At 51.4% G+C, this 18,037-nt stretch overlaps 1 protein-coding gene across 11 annotated transcripts in view; it reads left to right on the top strand.

The window, feature by feature from the left end:
- The window catches only part of CUX1 (cut like homeobox 1), a 352,302-nt gene that overhangs the window by 304,594 nt on the left and 29,671 nt on the right, over positions 1-18,037 (top strand). For 8 of the 11 annotated variants that reach the window (XM_072943155.1, XM_072943156.1, XM_072943154.1 and 5 more), the window contains 3 exons: positions 9,726-10,028; positions 12,150-12,338; positions 16,184-16,448. The exons of the other annotated variants lie outside the window; for them this stretch is intronic. In XM_072943155.1, coding sequence (XP_072799256.1) covers positions 9,726-10,028; positions 12,150-12,338; positions 16,184-16,448 — 757 coding nt within the window. The remainder of the gene's footprint in view (positions 1-9,725; positions 10,029-12,149; positions 12,339-16,183; positions 16,449-18,037) is intronic. 11 annotated transcript variants of the gene reach the window in all.

Here is an 18,037-nt window from a genome sequence, read left to right as displayed (position 1 = left end):
TGAATTGGCAGATGTTGGGTTTGTCCTTTACAAGAGGGCCAAAATTAGTCTGTCATTTGGCACCTAAATAAAGCAGCCAAACTGCCTTTGTACCAACTTTGCAACAAGGAGGGACTAAGCTTTTCAGTTGATTTCACTTGATAAGGAAACTTTCTCAGCAGCCAGAGCAGCACCTCTGAAGCCAAAAGGCTGGGTCCAGAGAGATGTGCCTGCCCCACAGCCTACCTCCCCATTCCCTGAGTTACGGTCAGTTTTCCTGCACATGGTTTAAATGCCTCTTGAAACTGGAAGAGGAGGATCAATACTCCTCAGAAATAGCATTTGGAGAGAACAGCAGTGGTGACTCTGATTTGGGGAGGAAAAGAGCAATCCGTCCGGAGTGCCTGGAGCTGGGTTAGCAGAGGGGCTCCCCAGGGGCAGCAGAAAGATGTTATAATCAATTACCACATCATAACACTGATGTATGATAATTACTGAGTGTTTCTCCTGAGATAGTGCAGCATTTGGCTGGGATGCAGTTCTTTCATGGTCCACTGCCTGATTAATATGCAAATAATAGGCTGATTGCATGATGAATGCAGAAAATGAGTTCGCTGATAACGTGAGCACTGAAGCGGGAAGATGATAAATTACTTTTACTGACTGTCGTACATTAAGTACCCTTTCTCAACAATTTCATCACAAATTAAGTAAAGCAGTATGGAGAGATTAGGAGGATGTGTAAAATAATGTACCTTAATAGCTTTTCTAATACCGTCGCATCCAACAAAAACGTCGCTTGGTTCTGCTCAGCACGGCCCAGGGCCCATGTAGGGCCAGATCAGTTCACTCACCTGTGTATTGGTGGGAAGCCAGGACATAGCCCACCGCACTAGCACGTTCACCGGCTGTGATCAGCCGAGGATTCTCTAAGGAACATTCCGTCACAGCCCAGACATCCTCACCCTCACGGCCAGCTGCCTGGCAGCGTTATTAAGGGGATGGGCTGCTCTTGGGGCAAATGCTCCAGCCTCATCACAGATGGGCACCTCCCGAAGCCTGTTGTCCACCAGGGGTCTGGGGGAAAGGAAGGCTTCTGAGCCGCAGGCCTAGAAGGCTTGGAAAGAAAACAATAGTCAAAACCACCTCTGAGCTCCTTCAACTCTTAGAAATCTGGGAAGATGAATTCCACTATTAGAATGGCGGTACGAGCTGCCTACCAGACAGTAGCGCTGCCGGGGAAGGACGGACGGGTTTGCCCAAAGCCAGAAAGGAACCCTGGAGAAAGAAGCACATGCACACGGGCACGGGAGTGCGCGCGCGCACGCACGCACGCACACACACACACACACACACACACTGATTAATCTTTGATTACACCAGAGCAATTTAACTAGAGGGTTTGTTTTTTCCCATCTCAGTAATATATATTTAGACTGTTTGTATGACATACATTTTCTCTTAATGCACAGGGACGCATTGATAAGTGTTCATACACACAGCTGGTTCGGTAATAAGGTTATTGAAGGTAATTCGAAAGCATTATTTCTAAGTCGGTGTGGATCTGCAGAAAAACTAGGAACAGGGCAAGCACTGCGCCCCTGAAGCAAAGCCGGCTACGCGTCCCGGGGTCGGCTCTGCAGCCTCGCCCAACAGAGAGTCCACTGCCAAAGCTGAATAGTGATGTAAGGTTTTTTGTTTTTAATATTCTCAGACTTCACTTTTGATGTATTTCCTTAAGAGCTTATAAAAGATACACAAGAAAAATAATGAAAACCTGAGGGGGAGCAAATTTACACCTCGAATCCCCCACAGTGCCCACCCGCCACCCCTCAGGTGAGCGCTCCCCGGCTCAGGCGCACATCACCTGGGCAGCTTTCCCAGGTGCAGCTCAGAACTGCTAGGGTCGACTTTCCCAGTGTGGGGGAAGCCATACCAAGAGTCAGGGAAGTGCCGGGTGGCACAGGATGGTGACTGATGGCAGGAGCCCCCCAGATGCCTGTCGCCTTCACATCCCCTGCGTCCCGTGCTGCGTGCCAGGCGAAGGTGACCCGCCGAGAACCCACGTCTGCCTCCTCCCTCGTGTGCCAACCTCCATCGTCAGCATCCCGCCAGACTCACGGGTTCGCCATCCCCGTCCCCTGTGATGAAACGCAGCCAACAGTGAGCTCAGCCTTTTCTCCCCAGAACCGTTCTCCCTCTGGCGTTCCTTTTGAAAGCGCCACCGTCTCCATGGTCACCTGACCGGGGGGAACCTGGATTCCTGTCCCTCTTACAACTCCTCCCAAGCACGCGCGCACACGTTTCCTAAGCATCTCTGGGTTTCCTTCTTTCTTTTCCCGCAGCCCGACCCTGGCCCAGATCTCAGATCACCTCTTTATCTATAGTACAGCCAGAACCCTCTCTCCTGATCACATGTCCGGCTGGGGCCCTCCCCTCCTTCAGTCCCTTCCCTGGGTTAGAGTCCCACCTTCTTAGTGTGTGACCCGCCCCCCCTCTTCTCTTTCTTGTTCCCTCCCCCTCAGCCTGAGCTCCAGTGTCACAGCGTCTCTGGGACAGCAACTTGCTCAGTGATGTCTGCCTGGCTCCCCAGGTGCCTCTACCTCCAAGTACCCTGCTTGGCACTTTCAGGGCTCCTTTACTGAATAAAAGGCAGGCCCTCTTTTCAAGTGGCTTGGAAGTCAAGCTTGGGGAGATCAGCTAGAAATGGCATAAGTTAAATAGAAACAAGTTTTTTTAAACAAGTTTTCTTTGTTAATAAATAAACTACTTTGGCTTCTAAGTCACTGTAAGAGTTCCTTAGGCAGACTTGAAGAAAAATGTTCACCTCCTATCTCATTTTTACTATTGAAACGAAAAGATATCTGATAGGTTTGCTGAGATTTTCGGTGAAGCCAGATGCCACCACCTCTTCGGGGGTGGGCTTTCCCGGGACAGGGCAGACCCGCCCCGGGCCCCTGGGGGTGGGGCCAGGGGCAGGGAGGCCCCTCCCCTTTCTCCATCGCTGGCATCAGGTGCAGGCCCTCGCATAGAAGGCTGTTTGTGGTGGGGCCACTTTGGGTGCTCTAATGTGCCTTGGTATATTGTTAGGTTGCTTTTGTTCCTTTCTAGCTGGGAAATGTCTGGGCTGTGGTAGGAGGGGTATGGAAGCCCCTGTGTGTCTGTGATGGCTGTCAAAGTACCCACGGACTTTAAGTCCCCGCTAATCAGTCAAAAGACCACTCATAGTCAGAAGCAAGAGTCCACATGTCTACGTTGGCTGTGTCAAATGGGGATACGTGGCTGGAGAAATAGTGCGGGTGGTCCTGATAGGGCCATGCGTATCTGCCCAGAGACTCAGAGTCGGGAGTCATCAACGCCACCAGCTGGGGAAAGGTTCGGTGCTCGGGGATGTCAGAGAGCGGGGCTCACGTCACTGTGTGGCATTAAAATACAGGAGGACAAATTAGGCTGCTCTTCACCTTTGACGCCCAGAAGCTCATTATTCCTAAAGAGGCCCATCAGCCGCAGACCCCCAGGTTGGGGGGTCTCTTTGGAGACCATATGCACCCACGAGAGTCCCCACGTGTCGGCTCAGTCTCGGTGTCCCCGTCACCATCCCCACATCTGAACTTGGCTAGGGAGCATTGCGGGCCGGTGGTCACCCTGCAGTGGCTCCTGAAGCTGTCATCACTGTCAGCTGGAAAGGCCCTCAAGCTTCGCAGGGTCCTTCCAGGCCACCAGAGCCCCTACTGGACCAAGGATGCCAGCACCAGGCATTCCAGAACCTCTGCACGTCCTCGCACAGCCGCGCCAGTCTCCGACCGGGGCGCCTGTCCCCCCTCGGGGCCCATCTCCATCTGCCTCCCCGCACTCTCTTCCTCTGCTCTCTGAGTTCCTCCCTCCCTCATTCAAGTTCACATGCGCCAGGCCGTGACCCTGCTGCTCCCCCGGCCTCCTCTCTCCAGTCTTCCACACTTGTCTGTCTTTGTAGTCACTTGGAATTTCCTGGCTTGGCACGGGCTCGGAGCCTAAACTGTGGCCGTAATGAGAAGTGGTGCATCAGACCAGCCGCCAGTTAAATAATGTTTGGGTTCTTGTCAGAATGTCACAGAGTACCCTGTCATTTTGTTTCAGCAACTTGTCCTTCTGAATGCACAGTTCGCCTTATGGCATGCCAGCAGTAAAAATGTCACTTACAATAATTACTTTTTGGTGAAAATGCTTGCTGACTTCCTACCTTCAAGCTGTTTTTTGCACAGTGGGGAGATAATAAGAAATGACTTTATCCTGACTGCTCAAATGAACACTAAATGGAATTTGGGTTATTATTACTGCAGATTGAGGGCTGGGTATGGAAATTTAAACAGAGGATCGGATAAACTGCAGAGAGATTTGTCTCTGAAAATTACGGCGGGTGCGCATTTTCAATTGGCTTCTATTGAAAACTTAAGGCAGCTGTTGTTTGCCTGCTGTTTGGGGGATATGGTATTTTTCATAATCCTTTTATGTAAGTTCCTGAGAGCCTTGGTCTTTCCGAGGCCCTGAGTCCCTGTTGTGCTTTCTGCATCTTACTCTCCGGGCCACTCTTCTGCAAGATGCAAAGCCTCCCCCCCAAAATTAATCCACAGATCACTTTTTAAATGTAACCCCTTACTTCTGCTGTCAGAGTTGGATAGATGGACTGTGTAGCTGGGCTTTTCACGCAGATTACCCATTTTCAGTTGTCCCAGTCCTGCAGGCTGCAGACCCCTTGAAAGCAAGGTTTGTACCTAATTTCTCTTATGCCCGCTGCCGAGTAGAGTGCAGGACACAGAGCAGGTGCTTTAAAAATGTGTGAATGAGAGAGAGACTGAATGAAGGCAGGCAGCCTGTTGTGATGCCACAGTGACTGGCCGGTGGAGGCCTTCCACCCTGAGCTGGTCAGATCCTCGCTCCACCCATGCGCCCTGGGCCAAGTCACGCTCCCTGTCGGAGCCCCGGTTTCCTGGCCAGGAGCACGAGGTTTCTATTTCCACCGCAGGACTGTTATGAGAACTGAATGAACAGTGTGCGAGTGCCCTTCAGACAAGGTTCTAAGTGCGTTTTGGTTCCCTCCTCACCCCAGCAGTGGGCTGGCTCTTGGGCCTCGCCATGACGTCCTGGAGGTTCACACGCGTTGATCCGTGGAGTGTAGAGAGACAGTGTCCAGGAAGGTGGCCCAGTCACTCTGCCACTAACGGCCACACGGGTGCAGGGGGTGCGGGCACCACCGGGACATGCAGGTGGGCTGTTTAGAATACAGAACGTCTGACGGGTTCCTGGCTGTACATCTCTGGGCACGACATCTTATCTCTGCCCAGTGAGGGAGATGGACGTGCCTACCTCACACTGTAAGGCGGTGAGGGTGAAGCGGTTCGTTCCCGTCAGCCTCAGCGCACATGGTGAGAGCACTTAAGCAGGAGATGCTGCTACACGTGATGACAGAGCAGGGTTTCTTAGTACCATGTCCCCCTTCTCCCCAGGATGTCCCTGCCGCAGGGCACCCCCTCTCGGAATGACACTCCACGCACCGAGTAGCCCGGGCAGAACCAGAGTACTTCTCCCCGCCCCTCTGCCCGCCCTCTTCAAGCCACCATCTGGCCCCTACTCTGAGCGGCCTCCCGGTCCCCGCCATGCTGTTGGCAAGTTCATTCTCTGTACAGAAGCAACAGTGAACTTGTTTACTTTCTTACTCTTTGATGTTAGATCTATATTATTTCAAACATGACCTTACAGAATAACTCAGCCACCTGCCTACGTACCCATCACCCAACTTGAACCTTAACCTTTGGTCGTAATTCAATCCTGTATTTTTGAAAGAAATAAAACATTAGCCTCTCCCTAATCTCATTCTTCCTGGAAGTCAGCTGCCGTCACCCTGACTTTCCACATTATCATTCCTGCATGTGATTTTACACCCTCACCACGTGTCTAAGAGCCACATGCAGCTTACAGCGCGTGCAGGCTCTCAGCTTCGTTCTGCACCTTGCTTCGCAGGCTCACCCTTACACTCTGGGTGCTGGTACGTGTGGCTCCTGACTCTCTCGCCACTGTTTACAGGACGTGGTGTATTGTATGAATGGGCCCTGGCTCCTGACTACACAAAAATTAAAACAGACACCTTAGCCAGTTCAAAGGCCCTGCACAACCCAGCCCCTGGGGACCTCTCTCGTATTCTTGCTACACTCAATTTTATGGATGCCTCAAACCCATCTGGTGTCTGGAACAATCTACCTCCCTTCTTCCTCATTCCTATTTCTCCCAGCTTAGCTGGCTAATTCCCTGTTCGTGCCTGAAGTCCCCCTGAAATGTCACTCTCCCAGGGGGTCTCTGCTCCCCAGGCCACATCAGTGTCCCCACCCCCTGCTTTGTGTGCCCATCTCCCCGTCTGTCTCCCATGAGAACATTCATCATCCTTGAGGAACTTCTGTTCAACAGCCACTTTCCCTACAAGGTGTGAGCTCCAAGCAGGCGGGGGTCACCTCTGGCCGGTTCACTGCCGTAATCCCACTGGCCTGCCTCAACAGATTTAGGGAACGAGAGAAAGAATGATGGAATAATGCATCTTCATTCTGCTGGCACTTTTGTCCTAGGTAAGTTGGTATTGAAGTGTAATTCACATACAGTGACATTCACTCTTCACTCGTCGAAGTGTTCCATGCGTGTTGGTAATCAAGATACAGAATAATTCCATCATCTTCCCCAAATTCCCTCGTGCCCCTCTGTAGTCAGCTCCTGCCCCTCGCTTCTAGCAACACCGATCTGTTTTCTGTCCCTATAGTTTGACCTTTTCCAGAATGTCATCTAAATGGTATCACACGAGATGTAGCCGTTGAGCCTGTCCCCGGCATCTCAGTCTTGTGCCCGGGACTGTGGAAGCAGCAGCAATAAATCACGCATGTAGGGGACCGTTACATAGACAAGTATGTTCCAGTACAGTTTAATACCTACTCTCTTTTTTTTAAACATCAAATTCAGATTTACTTAGCACTGACCATGTCTCACTACAGCCCTGTCTACATTTTTCAGATGAGGAAACCAGGATGTTCCAGAAGGTTAAGAATCTCATACAAGTTGGCACAGCCAGCTCGTCGAGGTGGCCCCCATCCCCAGTCTCAGTGCCCTAGTGCCAAGCCCAGGGCTCCTCCTTTTTCTCTTGTTTAAGTTATTTTTAATTACACAGAGAGCCTAAAGCCTTGTTCTTTCCAAAAGTATTGTTTTAACCAGAGGTTTCCACTTGCTAATTTTTGGAAAAGGAAAGTAATATTTCTCCTTCTCTGTTGACTATGTCTCTTCTTCTGTCTTGTAAGCCATGGGCACCTGTCCTCCTGGCACCGAGGGGCCCAGCCTCCTCGCCAGGGGGCAGTGGGAGCTGGTTGATGGGTTTGGTTTTGTGTTGCTTTCCAGAAATAGCTTTCTAGAGAAATGAGAATGACTCTCTCCAATGTGATGTTCTGAGCACACAGACTCGTGGTGTGTCCAGCGGTCCCATTTCCTGTTGTATCTGTCCCGGTATCTCCAAAAACATGGGCCAGTCCTCTCAGTGAGTGACCTGAGAGCACGTGTGTCTGTCGGTGAACAGTTGTCACTCATCTGGTCCAGTTTAGACACAGGCTTAGAGCAGAGGCGCAGATACAAGGCACCTGGTACGTCTCAAGGCCCAGTGGGGTCTCGTTCTTGGGGGTCTGCCTCTGTCTGCAGTCACGGTCGGGAGCCCAGAGGGACACCAGTAATGTGCGTCACACACCTCTGCTCAGTTCTCTCGGGGGGTTTCCTGACAAAAATGCGTGTGAGTGTCTTGCTGAGAATGCCTGGAAGGGAAAAGTGCCTCCCCATGAGTTATTCAGGGGGACCCACCTACACCTGCGCCCAGAACAAAACAGGGATGGCGCTCGGGCAGCAGCACCTCACGGTGTGTTCTCCAGGCAGCCATGATTCTGACCTTGCTGTGGGTTAAAGGACACCAACCCGAGAAGGAATCTGTTTATCATGTGGGGGATTCATGCCATCCTTGACAGGATACGGTGAGCAAGATGGATGGTCTGCCAAATTGGTCCTTCGCATGGGTGAATCAGGGCAGATTTACAGTACAATTCCTTTGCTGCTTCAGATACAAAAATAACATTTGCTGGGTTTTATATCCAGTTGTATGATGACCTGGAGGTGAGCAGAGAGAAGAAATCCGATTTGTAGGATTCGCATTGCCTTTAAGATTTATATGGACCATTTCTGCCATTTACGTCTGTCTCTTTTACATCTTTCACAAACCAGTGTTTTGTCTGTTTTTAACCTGATTTTCCAGGTTGAGGACACAGCTTTATGTGATGGTGAAACTCTGTTCCAGTTTAGGACAATGGATGAATTTATCGGTTGAATTGCAGTTGTTTTATTTGGGATTTTTATCTTTGTCGGTATTTATACAAAATATCCCTTGTACTTGGAATACGCGTTCCATCCTCTCGAGTTCAGAATAGGTTGTTATCCTGGATAGAATGTGTCCCGCAAAGGACACTCCAGTTACATGGTCAGTTGAAATTCAGTTATTACTTAGAGTTAAATTTTGTTTAGTCAGGTAATGAGTATTTTGGCGGCCACCCGTGTGTTTTCTTTGGGATTTTATCTTTGTAGGTATTTATACAAAACATATGGTAATGTTCACTGCGTGGCCTGGCCTCTGAGTTTTCTGCCCCGGGGGCATAGAACCCACATGACAGCGCCTGACCTGGCCCCTCACGCGTGCCACTGTGGGGTCTCACCGTGCGCCGTGCCTGGTGGGAGCAGGGGTGGGGGGAGATCTCACCCAGACACTGAGCCAAAAATAGGTTTCCCTTGTGGGTAGGGCCGCAGTGCGAGATCACTTTGCATTTTCCTCCTGGACATTCTTTCTCTATTTGGAAATTAAGAAATGGCCAAAATCTTTATTCCAGGCACCCCAAAACTAGAATGGATGTCAGGGTGATGCTAACAGAGAGGCAGAAGGGACCACTCCAACAGAGCGCGGGTGGCACTCCCCACCAGGCACCTGCAGCAAGACAGGAGAAAGGAGAGCGTGGAGACCTGGCTGCCGCTGCTGTGGCAGGGGCAGCGTGGTGTAGGCGAGCAAAGAGCGGCGCTTTCAGAGGCACGTCCTGGGGTCTGAAGAGAGCAGGGCGGCGCTCCTCTTCTGTGGGTTCCCTCCAGGGCGGGCGCCGTGGAGCCTCCTGGAATCACAGGGAGAACTGACCCGGGTCCCAGCTCAGCTCGAGGCCTGGGGCTCGCAGCCGAGGCTTCAGGCCTCTTCTTCGAGGGTCTTCATCACTGGGGTGACCACACCATAGACAGTCCTCACTGAAAGTAATTTGTCCGTTTTGTGTTAGAAATTATGGACAAAAAAGTATGCAGATTATATTCTAGCCAAGGTGCTTCTGAATTACAGAATTATGGGGTTCCCCTGGAAGAAAACAGGAGCGTGAGAGCATATGATTAATAGGACATATTTTTTAACAGGATGCCCTTTATTGAGCCTTCAGAAACCTGTTGAAACCCCTCGTTTTCCTACTATTGCTGTTAGTTTTTATTTTTTAATACAGAACATGAGAGGTTTCTTCTCAGTTAAAAAGCCATGATACAATCATTTAGATCCACAGGCTGCCATACGGCCTCCTTCTCGTACAAGCGTTTAATTAGTAATTCCCAGATAAGGAGAGTGGACGTCCGTGGGGAGACAGCCATATTCAGCCTTGGTTTTCCATGTGCTTCAATTGCAGAAAGCACTCCGAAGACCTCTGCCAGCTGCAGCCCTGCGCCCGAATCACCGATGAGCTCTAGCGAATCAGTGAAGAGTTTGACTGAACTGGTCCAGCAGCCCTGTCCCCCCATTGAAACAAGTAAGGATGGCAAACCGCCCGAACCCAGCGACCAGCCCGCTTCAGACTCTCAGCCCAGCACCCCACTGCCTCTCTCCGGACACTCGGCGCTCAGCATTCAAGAGCTGGTGGCCATGTCTCCAGAGCTGGACACCTACGGCATAACCAAGAGGGTCAAGGAGGTGCTGACCGACAACAACCTCGGTATGTTCCCTCCCCAGCCTCTAGGTCAGGAAGCGGCGGGTCGTCTCCTGTCAGGAGTTTCAGGAAGAACAGGGGGAGAGGGGCTCTCAACCAAAGGGTTTAAACGTTCACAGGCTGCCTAGAAAGAACCTAAAAGTCCTCCAGTTGTCAACGCTAAGGGTTCACAGCAGGCTAGAGTTCCCAGGTCAGCCCCACCCGGCCAGGCCAGGCGCTCTGACCACCCAGTGGAGCCCCAGGTCCTCAGGGGGCAGAGCTGGGTGGCACCGGCAGGGGCCTGGCAGCATCTGGATGGCGTTGTGGAAGAGCCCGACAGACAGGGTCAAGTTTGCTGGGAAGACACATCAGCGATCTAAGGGGTGAAACTTCCCCAGCAAGCAGGTGACTCCCTCCTCCTGGAGCAGGAGCTTCCAGAAAAGCCTCCACGGCAGCGTCACCCTGGATTTCGAGATGAGAAGCAGGCTTGTGGCTGCTCCAGCGGGTCTTGGCTTCTCCAGGAAAGAGGCGGCCTCCCTTCCCTCTGAGAAGAGTAATAGACACAAAGGGGGCCAAATTATGGCTGAATAAGGCAACTGGTCAAGACCCAGGCATCCTCTTAACCTTTGACCTGGTCATGGGGTGTCCATGGGTCAACCCCTTAAAAGTCACACGCAGAACGTGTCTGTGCACATTTTAAAGGGTGAGGGCCGGTAGATTTCTTCAGGTTCTCAAATGGGTCTGTGACTCCAAAACAATTGAGAGCCACTGCTGTGAAACCTCTAAAAGTAAAACAAATAATTTTCCAAGAATAATCACTTGATTTTCCCCCCCATGCAATTGGGTGGGTCAAGCAGATAGTAACTAGCTGTTCATATATATCACTTTCCTGAACATAACAAGCTCCTTGGAATGAAGTGAGATTTGCCTACCAGATTAGAATTGGGTAAAATTAAAACAGCCACAACAAAAAACTGGTCAAGACCTACGATGTCTTTAGGCTAAATTAAGAGTTTGAGAAGCAGAGAAACCATAGGTTTACAAAATCAGTAAATGTACCTCTCACTTTAAATGACTGATACCAAAAAAATTTAATTTCTCAAATCCAAAGCTTCCCCTGCAGTAAACTTTTAGTTGGAGTCCTGCTTTTTACAAGGCAGTGTTCCCCTGTCTTAACCACCACCCTGTGAGCACAGGCAGGGGTGCCTCCCTCTCACAGGTGCAGGGCGTGAGCCGTCACCCACAGTCCCCTGCACTGAGGGGCAGAGCCGGGGTCGTGTTCTAGACACTTCATGGAACCCGGCACTGGCCTCCGTGGTCCCGGCCTGCGTTTCCACTCAGCAGTCTTGTTCAGTGAAGTTCTCCCGTCAGGTCCTTCAGGTTGTGTCTGGTTCCCATTTGTACTTTTAAAAGTGGTGGCCCCTCTTCACCTGCAGCTGAATAGCACTCAGAGAAGAGAAATTTCCTTTTGAAGCCTCTGACGAACACTGCAGACCATCACCGCTGTGCCCTGCAGAGCGAAATACCCTCTGATCAGCTTAGGGAGCGGGCCTCTGGCCGCGGCCTCAGAGGAGGGGGTCTTGGTCCACTTTGAGCTCCAGTCAGCAAAAGCTGCTTGGATGGCGGGGACAGATTTTAGAATCAGAAATGGCCTGCTTTTCAGAAAAACAGAGCTGAGGAGCTTTATCTCCTGCTCTTTCCTGCTGTGACCTTGGGTCAAGTGGCCTGTTTTCTCAGCAAGACCTGATAACGTTGCTAATGGCGAAAGGAGCCGGTGCAGACAGCCCTGCGGTTTGGGTTGTGAAGGAGAGGTCTCCCACGTGCTACTTAACCTCCTGAGCTCGGGTATGGGGCCAACCACCTCTGATGAACGCCGCAGGTGTTATCCAGACCTCCGTTCATCTGAAGCCCAAAGGCTTTTTTGAGAGAAACCTTGTGTGTCAGCAGAATGAAAGAGTCACCAACAGAGTCTGTTACAAGTCTCGCTGAGGAAGTGCTTCTATGAAGTGCTTGTTCTAAGCCAAGACCCAGCCTATCAGACTCTAGGTCTTGAACCCCCATTTCTGATTTTAACCTTGACACATACTTGTCCTGCCAGATCCCTGGGTCTCAGCAATGACATTTCTCTCGGTCCTGCTTTCTCTCCAGGTCAGCGTTTATTCGGGGAGACCATCCTAGGGCTCACCCAAGGCTCCGTCTCCGACCTCCTTGCTCGCCCAAAGCCCTGGCACAAGCTCAGTCTGAAGGGACGGGAGCCCTTTGTCCGGATGCAGCTGTGGCTGAATGACCCCAACAATGTGGAGAAGCTGATGGACATGAAACGGATGGAAAAGAAAGGTAACTCCCTGCCGCCTGCCCTGGCCAATTGCTTTCTCATTTAGAAACGCGTGGTTGCTTTCAAAGCCTTCACACCGAGCTGATGAGGGACATTGATCCGTGACCAAGGGACTATAAGGCAGGGGAAAGGATTTTTTTGACAGTCATCCACCGATGAGTACCTAAAGGACTGGGAAGATTTGTGGCTTTCTCTGCCTAGCAGCCTGAACCCAAAGACATTTAGCACCTAGAGGCACTTTGATAATTCCTCAGTCGCCCTGGCGGCCAGTGTATCTTTCTCTTCTTAATGAGAGTAAGGCCACTGAGTGTTGGTTCCTTTGTTGTCTTTTCTTCTGTTGGGTGAGTGAGGTATTACAACATTTAATTGCGCACAGACCACATGCCAGGGTCTTCCATATATAATCCTATCAAAGAGATCATTAAAAAATGCATTTGTAGCTAAGGAGACTGGTTCAGAGAAGTGAGCTGCCTCCAGGAAGGTCGCCCAGCCTGGAGAATGGCAGAGCAGATCCCTGCCAGAACAGACCTCTCTCTTGCTGTTACTTCCTGGTCTCTGGGGCTTAGCGGGTACGGCCTCCTGCAGGGCCAAGCGCAGTGCTTTTCTCCAGACACACCCGGAGCCCTTGAGTGTTGATCAGCATTCTTCCACGGGCCACAACACAGGAGGGAATCCTAAAGGACTTCCTTGGCGGCAGAAAGTGCCACCTCCTCTGTCTCCTGGTTGGCCCTCGGACGTGCTGCTCCTGGTTAGGGAGTCCTCCCCTCAGAGGGGACAGCCCTGGGTCACCTACAGTGCTGTGAGCTCCCTTGGTGGCTGAATCTGAACCCTTCAGATGTGGAGAGTGGGCTCCAGCTGCCTGGCTGGCCATAGGACGCTGTGACCGCCCTCCTCAGTCAGCTTCTGCAGAGGACCTCAGCTAGAGGGTGGGCATCACAGCCCCCGACCCAACCACCGCATGATGGTGCCTGGCCCCACCCCCATCGCATCTGAGCCAGGGGGTGGGTGGAGCCCAGGCCTGCATCCTCTGAATTCCCCAGGGTGTCTGCTGTTCACCTCCAGCTGAACATCACTGTTCTACCCAACAAAGGAAAGGGCTGGAGCTCCAAGAAGCAAGGGTGTCTGATGCCAGCTCCGTGGGGCTGACCCTGGTATGACAATAGAGACTTCTAGTTCCTAAGTACCTCCTATTTGCAGACTTCACTCAGTCCACATAACTCCACCCAATATAGATGTCATTATCCAGGGAAAATGAGGCTCTGGCATTATGAAACCTACCTGACTTCAAGTTGGCATAAGCAGGAATCCAAACTTGGGCTGTCAGACTTCAGAGCTGGCACCCTCAGACACGTACATGTTTGGCTGCCTTGTGCCTAGTGCCTGCCACGCTGGGACCAGGTGCCCAGGCAGTGGCCTTCCACTCCCTCCAGGCCCTCCGGTGGGCTCCTGCCCTGTCCACCCTCTGATGTGCAGCTCCAGGCCCTGCTGCATGCTCCCGAGGCCCGGTGCCATGTAGCGCCCCCACCAAAGCTTTTTAACTTCTTTATTATGGGAAATTTCAGACACAAACGTAGAAAGAATGGACCCTATATATCCATCACCAAGTTTCAACAATTACCAGTGCCCACCCAAGCAGTTTTAAAGCTGTGTGCACGCTGTCCAAAGGCAGCGCCCTCCTGCAGGTCACCCCCCTGACCACCTGCTGGTGTGTTTATCCTCCTGGGCCAGTAGAAAAGGACCTCAGCCCCCACAAGGACATCTTTGGGGGTTCCCTAGGCCTCCTCTCCCCTTCTGCACAGGCTCTGAGCGCCATCTTGTGTTACCAAAGAGTTATTGTTTCCACGGGGCCAGGGCCCCTCCGCACATCCCAAGGTCCCTCAGCAGCTGCAGGCCCGTCGTCTTCTCTCCCTAATGCGGATGCTCACTAACCAGCCCCAGCAGGGGACCAAGGCACCTGACCCCGCAGACATAGCAGCAGGTGACCCAGCGCACAGGGCTTCCTGTGATTTCCGTAGACTACTGGTCATCCGCCCAATGCCGGGGGCTGGCTGAACAGACCAGGCTCGTCTCTTTCTGGCCTCTGACTCTGTTATATTAATTTTGGGAGGAGAAGATTTGCTTCTCACTTGTTTCTGAGTTCTAATCATAGAATGGCCCGTTAAGTAACTCCCGAGACTAAATCTCTACATCTATAAAATGAAGATAACACTTTTTCAGGTTGTGAGGATGAGAAGGTACCCAGGACAACCACCAGCACATATGAGTGCTTAGTAAATGAGAGCCATCAAAATAATCTGAATCCCTTTAAAATAGGTGAAAATAAATTATGCTCCCAGTCGAACCTAGGTTACAGATTCTGCACTCAGTACTCCTGGCTACAGGGCGCACATGTGGGCCGTGCTGCCCTCCCTCCCATAAAGCTTGTGATTCTTCCCCCTTTAGCGTGAATCTTTTATTGTTCTCCTTTCTTTCCTTCTTGTAAATCTCTTTTTCTACCCTAGTCTGCCCTCTGCTTTCTGTTCCCTTTATGAGATGGCCCTTGAACCAACCTCTTCACACAGCTACAAGCACATAGACACACACACTAGCTAGCTCGTGGGCTGGGCTCCTCTCCCTGGAGGCCACATGGACCCTAACAGTCTTCTGTGACATCTGAGACTCGAGTGGTAGTGCTGCTGACGTGTGTCTCCCTGGCTTCCTGCGGGTCCCACGGACGCAGCCTCAGGCCCTGCGACCATGCCGAGGCAGGGCCAGGGGACTGGCCACCCCCTGGCAGGGCAGGGCAGGCAGGCTACCCAGAACAGACTCAGGTCAACCTCAGTTCTGTCACTTACTAGCTGTGTGAGCTCAGGCAAATCGTGGAACCTCTCTCGGCTTCAGTGTTTTCATCTGTAAATAGGGATGGGAATGGTCTCTCTCCCACAGCGTAACTGGGAGGATTAAATGATGAATTTTAGCTGCTGGTTGATGCTACCACTCTTACTGCCCCGTGCCATTTGAATTCAGTGATATTATTTCTCATCTTCCATTGGTTTTAGGAAGATTTAAGGAATTTTCAAACCATATTCCAAACTAGTCCACCAGAATGACCTTTATAGATGATTCATTTGCTCAAGAAGTCCAAATGGTTTGAACTTGAAGCATAGTAGGTGATTAGTGATCCTATCAGCAGAGGGGAGCCGACAAGCAGAGACAGCACTGACAGAGCAGATGACTTCCAGTCCAGGAGTCACCCCCCCATTTACCTCGCAGCCCACTCAGCACATCCCCAAGGGACAGTCACACACGGAGTCCCTGAGGTCCCTGAGCCTTGTCGCAGCCCGCTCCCCACCACTCCTCCTAACCCTGTTCCACAGTGAAAAGACACATGAACAGCACAAGCCCTCCCCGCTTTCTGGAGCAGCCTCCCACCAGCTACCTCACTGCCTGTTTTCTTCTGGTTCATCTCTCTGTCCTTCCAGATTCAGTTTCCACATCACGTTTCCTAGGAAGCCTCCCCGACCCCCACCAGCACTCCCCTCCGGGGCACCCTGTGCTTGCCTCCATACTGCCCTCTATAGGGCCATCTGTCTATCTCTGTGTTCCACTAAACAGGCACTCCTGCAGGGACAGATGGGGACTCACAGTACAACAGAGCGGGGCCTTGAGGAGAGCATGCTGGGTTTCAGAATGGTTCTAGTCCAAGTGTCTTGAGATGCTCTTAGAGGAGGAGAGAGGCACAGCCAGCTGCCACAATCTACCCAGAAGTCACGGGGGCGGCTGGTACACCGTGTCGCACGCTGGTCAGGGGCCTGGGTGGACCTGCCGGCCAGGCCTGCACCTCAGTCTGACTTCTTCCCTCCCTCAGCCTACATGAAGCGGCGGCACAGCTCAGTCAGCGACAGCCAGCCCTGCGAGCCTCCCTCCGTTGGCATCGACTACAGCCAGGGCGCCAGCCCCCAGCCCCAGCACCAGCTGAAGAAACCGCGGGTGGTGCTGGCTCCTGAAGAGAAAGAAGCTCTGAAACGAGCGTATCAGCAAAAGCCATACCCGTCACCAAAAACCATCGAGGAACTCGCCACCCAGCTCAACTTGAAAACCAGCACTGTCATCAACTGGTTCCACAACTACAGGTACGGTGGTGCCCCCGGCCCAGGAAGCCACCGCTCCTGGAGAGGCGCCTCCAGCCCCCGCTCGGGGCGAGGCCGACCTGCTCGGCAGCTCAGGAACTGTGCGAGTCTTGGGACTCGGCCTGGCTGCTGGGGACTGAGAACTTGGTGTTTGGGCAGTTGTTGGCCTTTTATGTTAAACTGGCACTTTCGACTCCAAAGATGGAGTCATACATAGGTAGGGACAGTCCATATCTTCTGGATCAGAAAAAAAAAATCTCTCAGAGACATCATTTAATAAGGGAGGGTGTAGGCACGTATGGGTCCACAGTAGCAGTTTTTTGGATGCTTTCTCAGGGTCTTTTACTGTATTGTTTTCCAAATAAGTTTGACTAGTTTTGTAATTAAATAAGTAGTGTAAGACCCTTCCTTTTGGGGAAGTCATGAGTTGGTGAAGACTTATTGAGCATCTACTAGGTCTATAAACACTGAGCTACGTGTTTTAACCAACATGGTATCACTTGATCCTCGCAACTATATAGGAGATACAGTTGTATCCACATTTTACAGATGAAAAACAAACTGACCTAAGCAGGGAAGGGCCCAGTGCTTGCCTGTAGAGCAAAGCAGGCTGGGACAAAATATTTGGATTAGATAATGGAAATCCACTGACAGATAATGAATTGTTGATCACAGCTGTAACCAAGACTCCCTACTGCTAGAAACCAAGAATTCCCAGCGGCCCCATGGAAATTCCTGCCTGTTTAATGCCCCGTAAGTGGCCATCTCAATCGCTAGTTCTCATCAGATCATTTCCTCTAGGGCTCCATAAAACTGGGGAAGGCGCCCCTGGTTATACCGAGATGACAAGTACACATGGATAGCCAGTGCGGGTGGAGCCCTCACGGTTCCTCACCTGAAACAAGTGGCTGGTAACAGCAGGTCATGGACAGTCGGGGCTGGAGGGAGGAGCTGTCTCTCATCAGATGAGGTCCTGGCCTCATCGATAGGTTCTGCTGGAGTTTTTGAAAGGACCCAATAAACCTCCCAGGTTCTGAACAAGTTGGACATTCTTTAAATGTTGGCTAGGAGCCAAAATAATACCTTTATTGCTGACGAAGGCTATGTTAGCAGATGTAGCTTAGTGTGAGAGCCAGACAGACCTGCTCCCTGACCCTGAGAACCAGGCAGATGTGTCCATCATGAGGCAGCACTGGCCCCAGGCAGGCCTACCCACGTGTGGGCTGGCTCCCCAGAAGACAAAAAACATACACAAGCTGAGCACAACCAGCTTATTCATCCTAAATTTACCGATCAGATAGAAACAGAGTCAGGGCAAGGTCAGCAGTTACGGTGATGGAGCTCCCTCTATGTGGAAGGAAACGTCAAGGGTAGTGAACAGGTGCAGTGATGGAGAGTGAGTGGAAACATGGGCAGAGGCTCACCGGAGCTTCCTGCTGCCAGTGTTATGCAATCCCATTTTCACTTTCTAGACACAAAGGTGCATTTGAATGTGTACTTTCCAATCTTCTGCAAGTTATGTCCATTTTAACGCAAGTATCCTAACTCTGGACAGGAGTGCATGAAGCTGTAGATTGCTGAGTTTATCTGGG

The sequence above is a fragment of the Vicugna pacos genome, chromosome 18 (assembly GCF_048564905.1).
Source record: "Vicugna pacos chromosome 18, VicPac4, whole genome shotgun sequence".
NCBI lineage: Eukaryota > Metazoa > Chordata > Mammalia > Artiodactyla > Camelidae > Vicugna > Vicugna pacos.
This window is presented reverse-complemented; position numbering and strand designations above follow the sequence as displayed.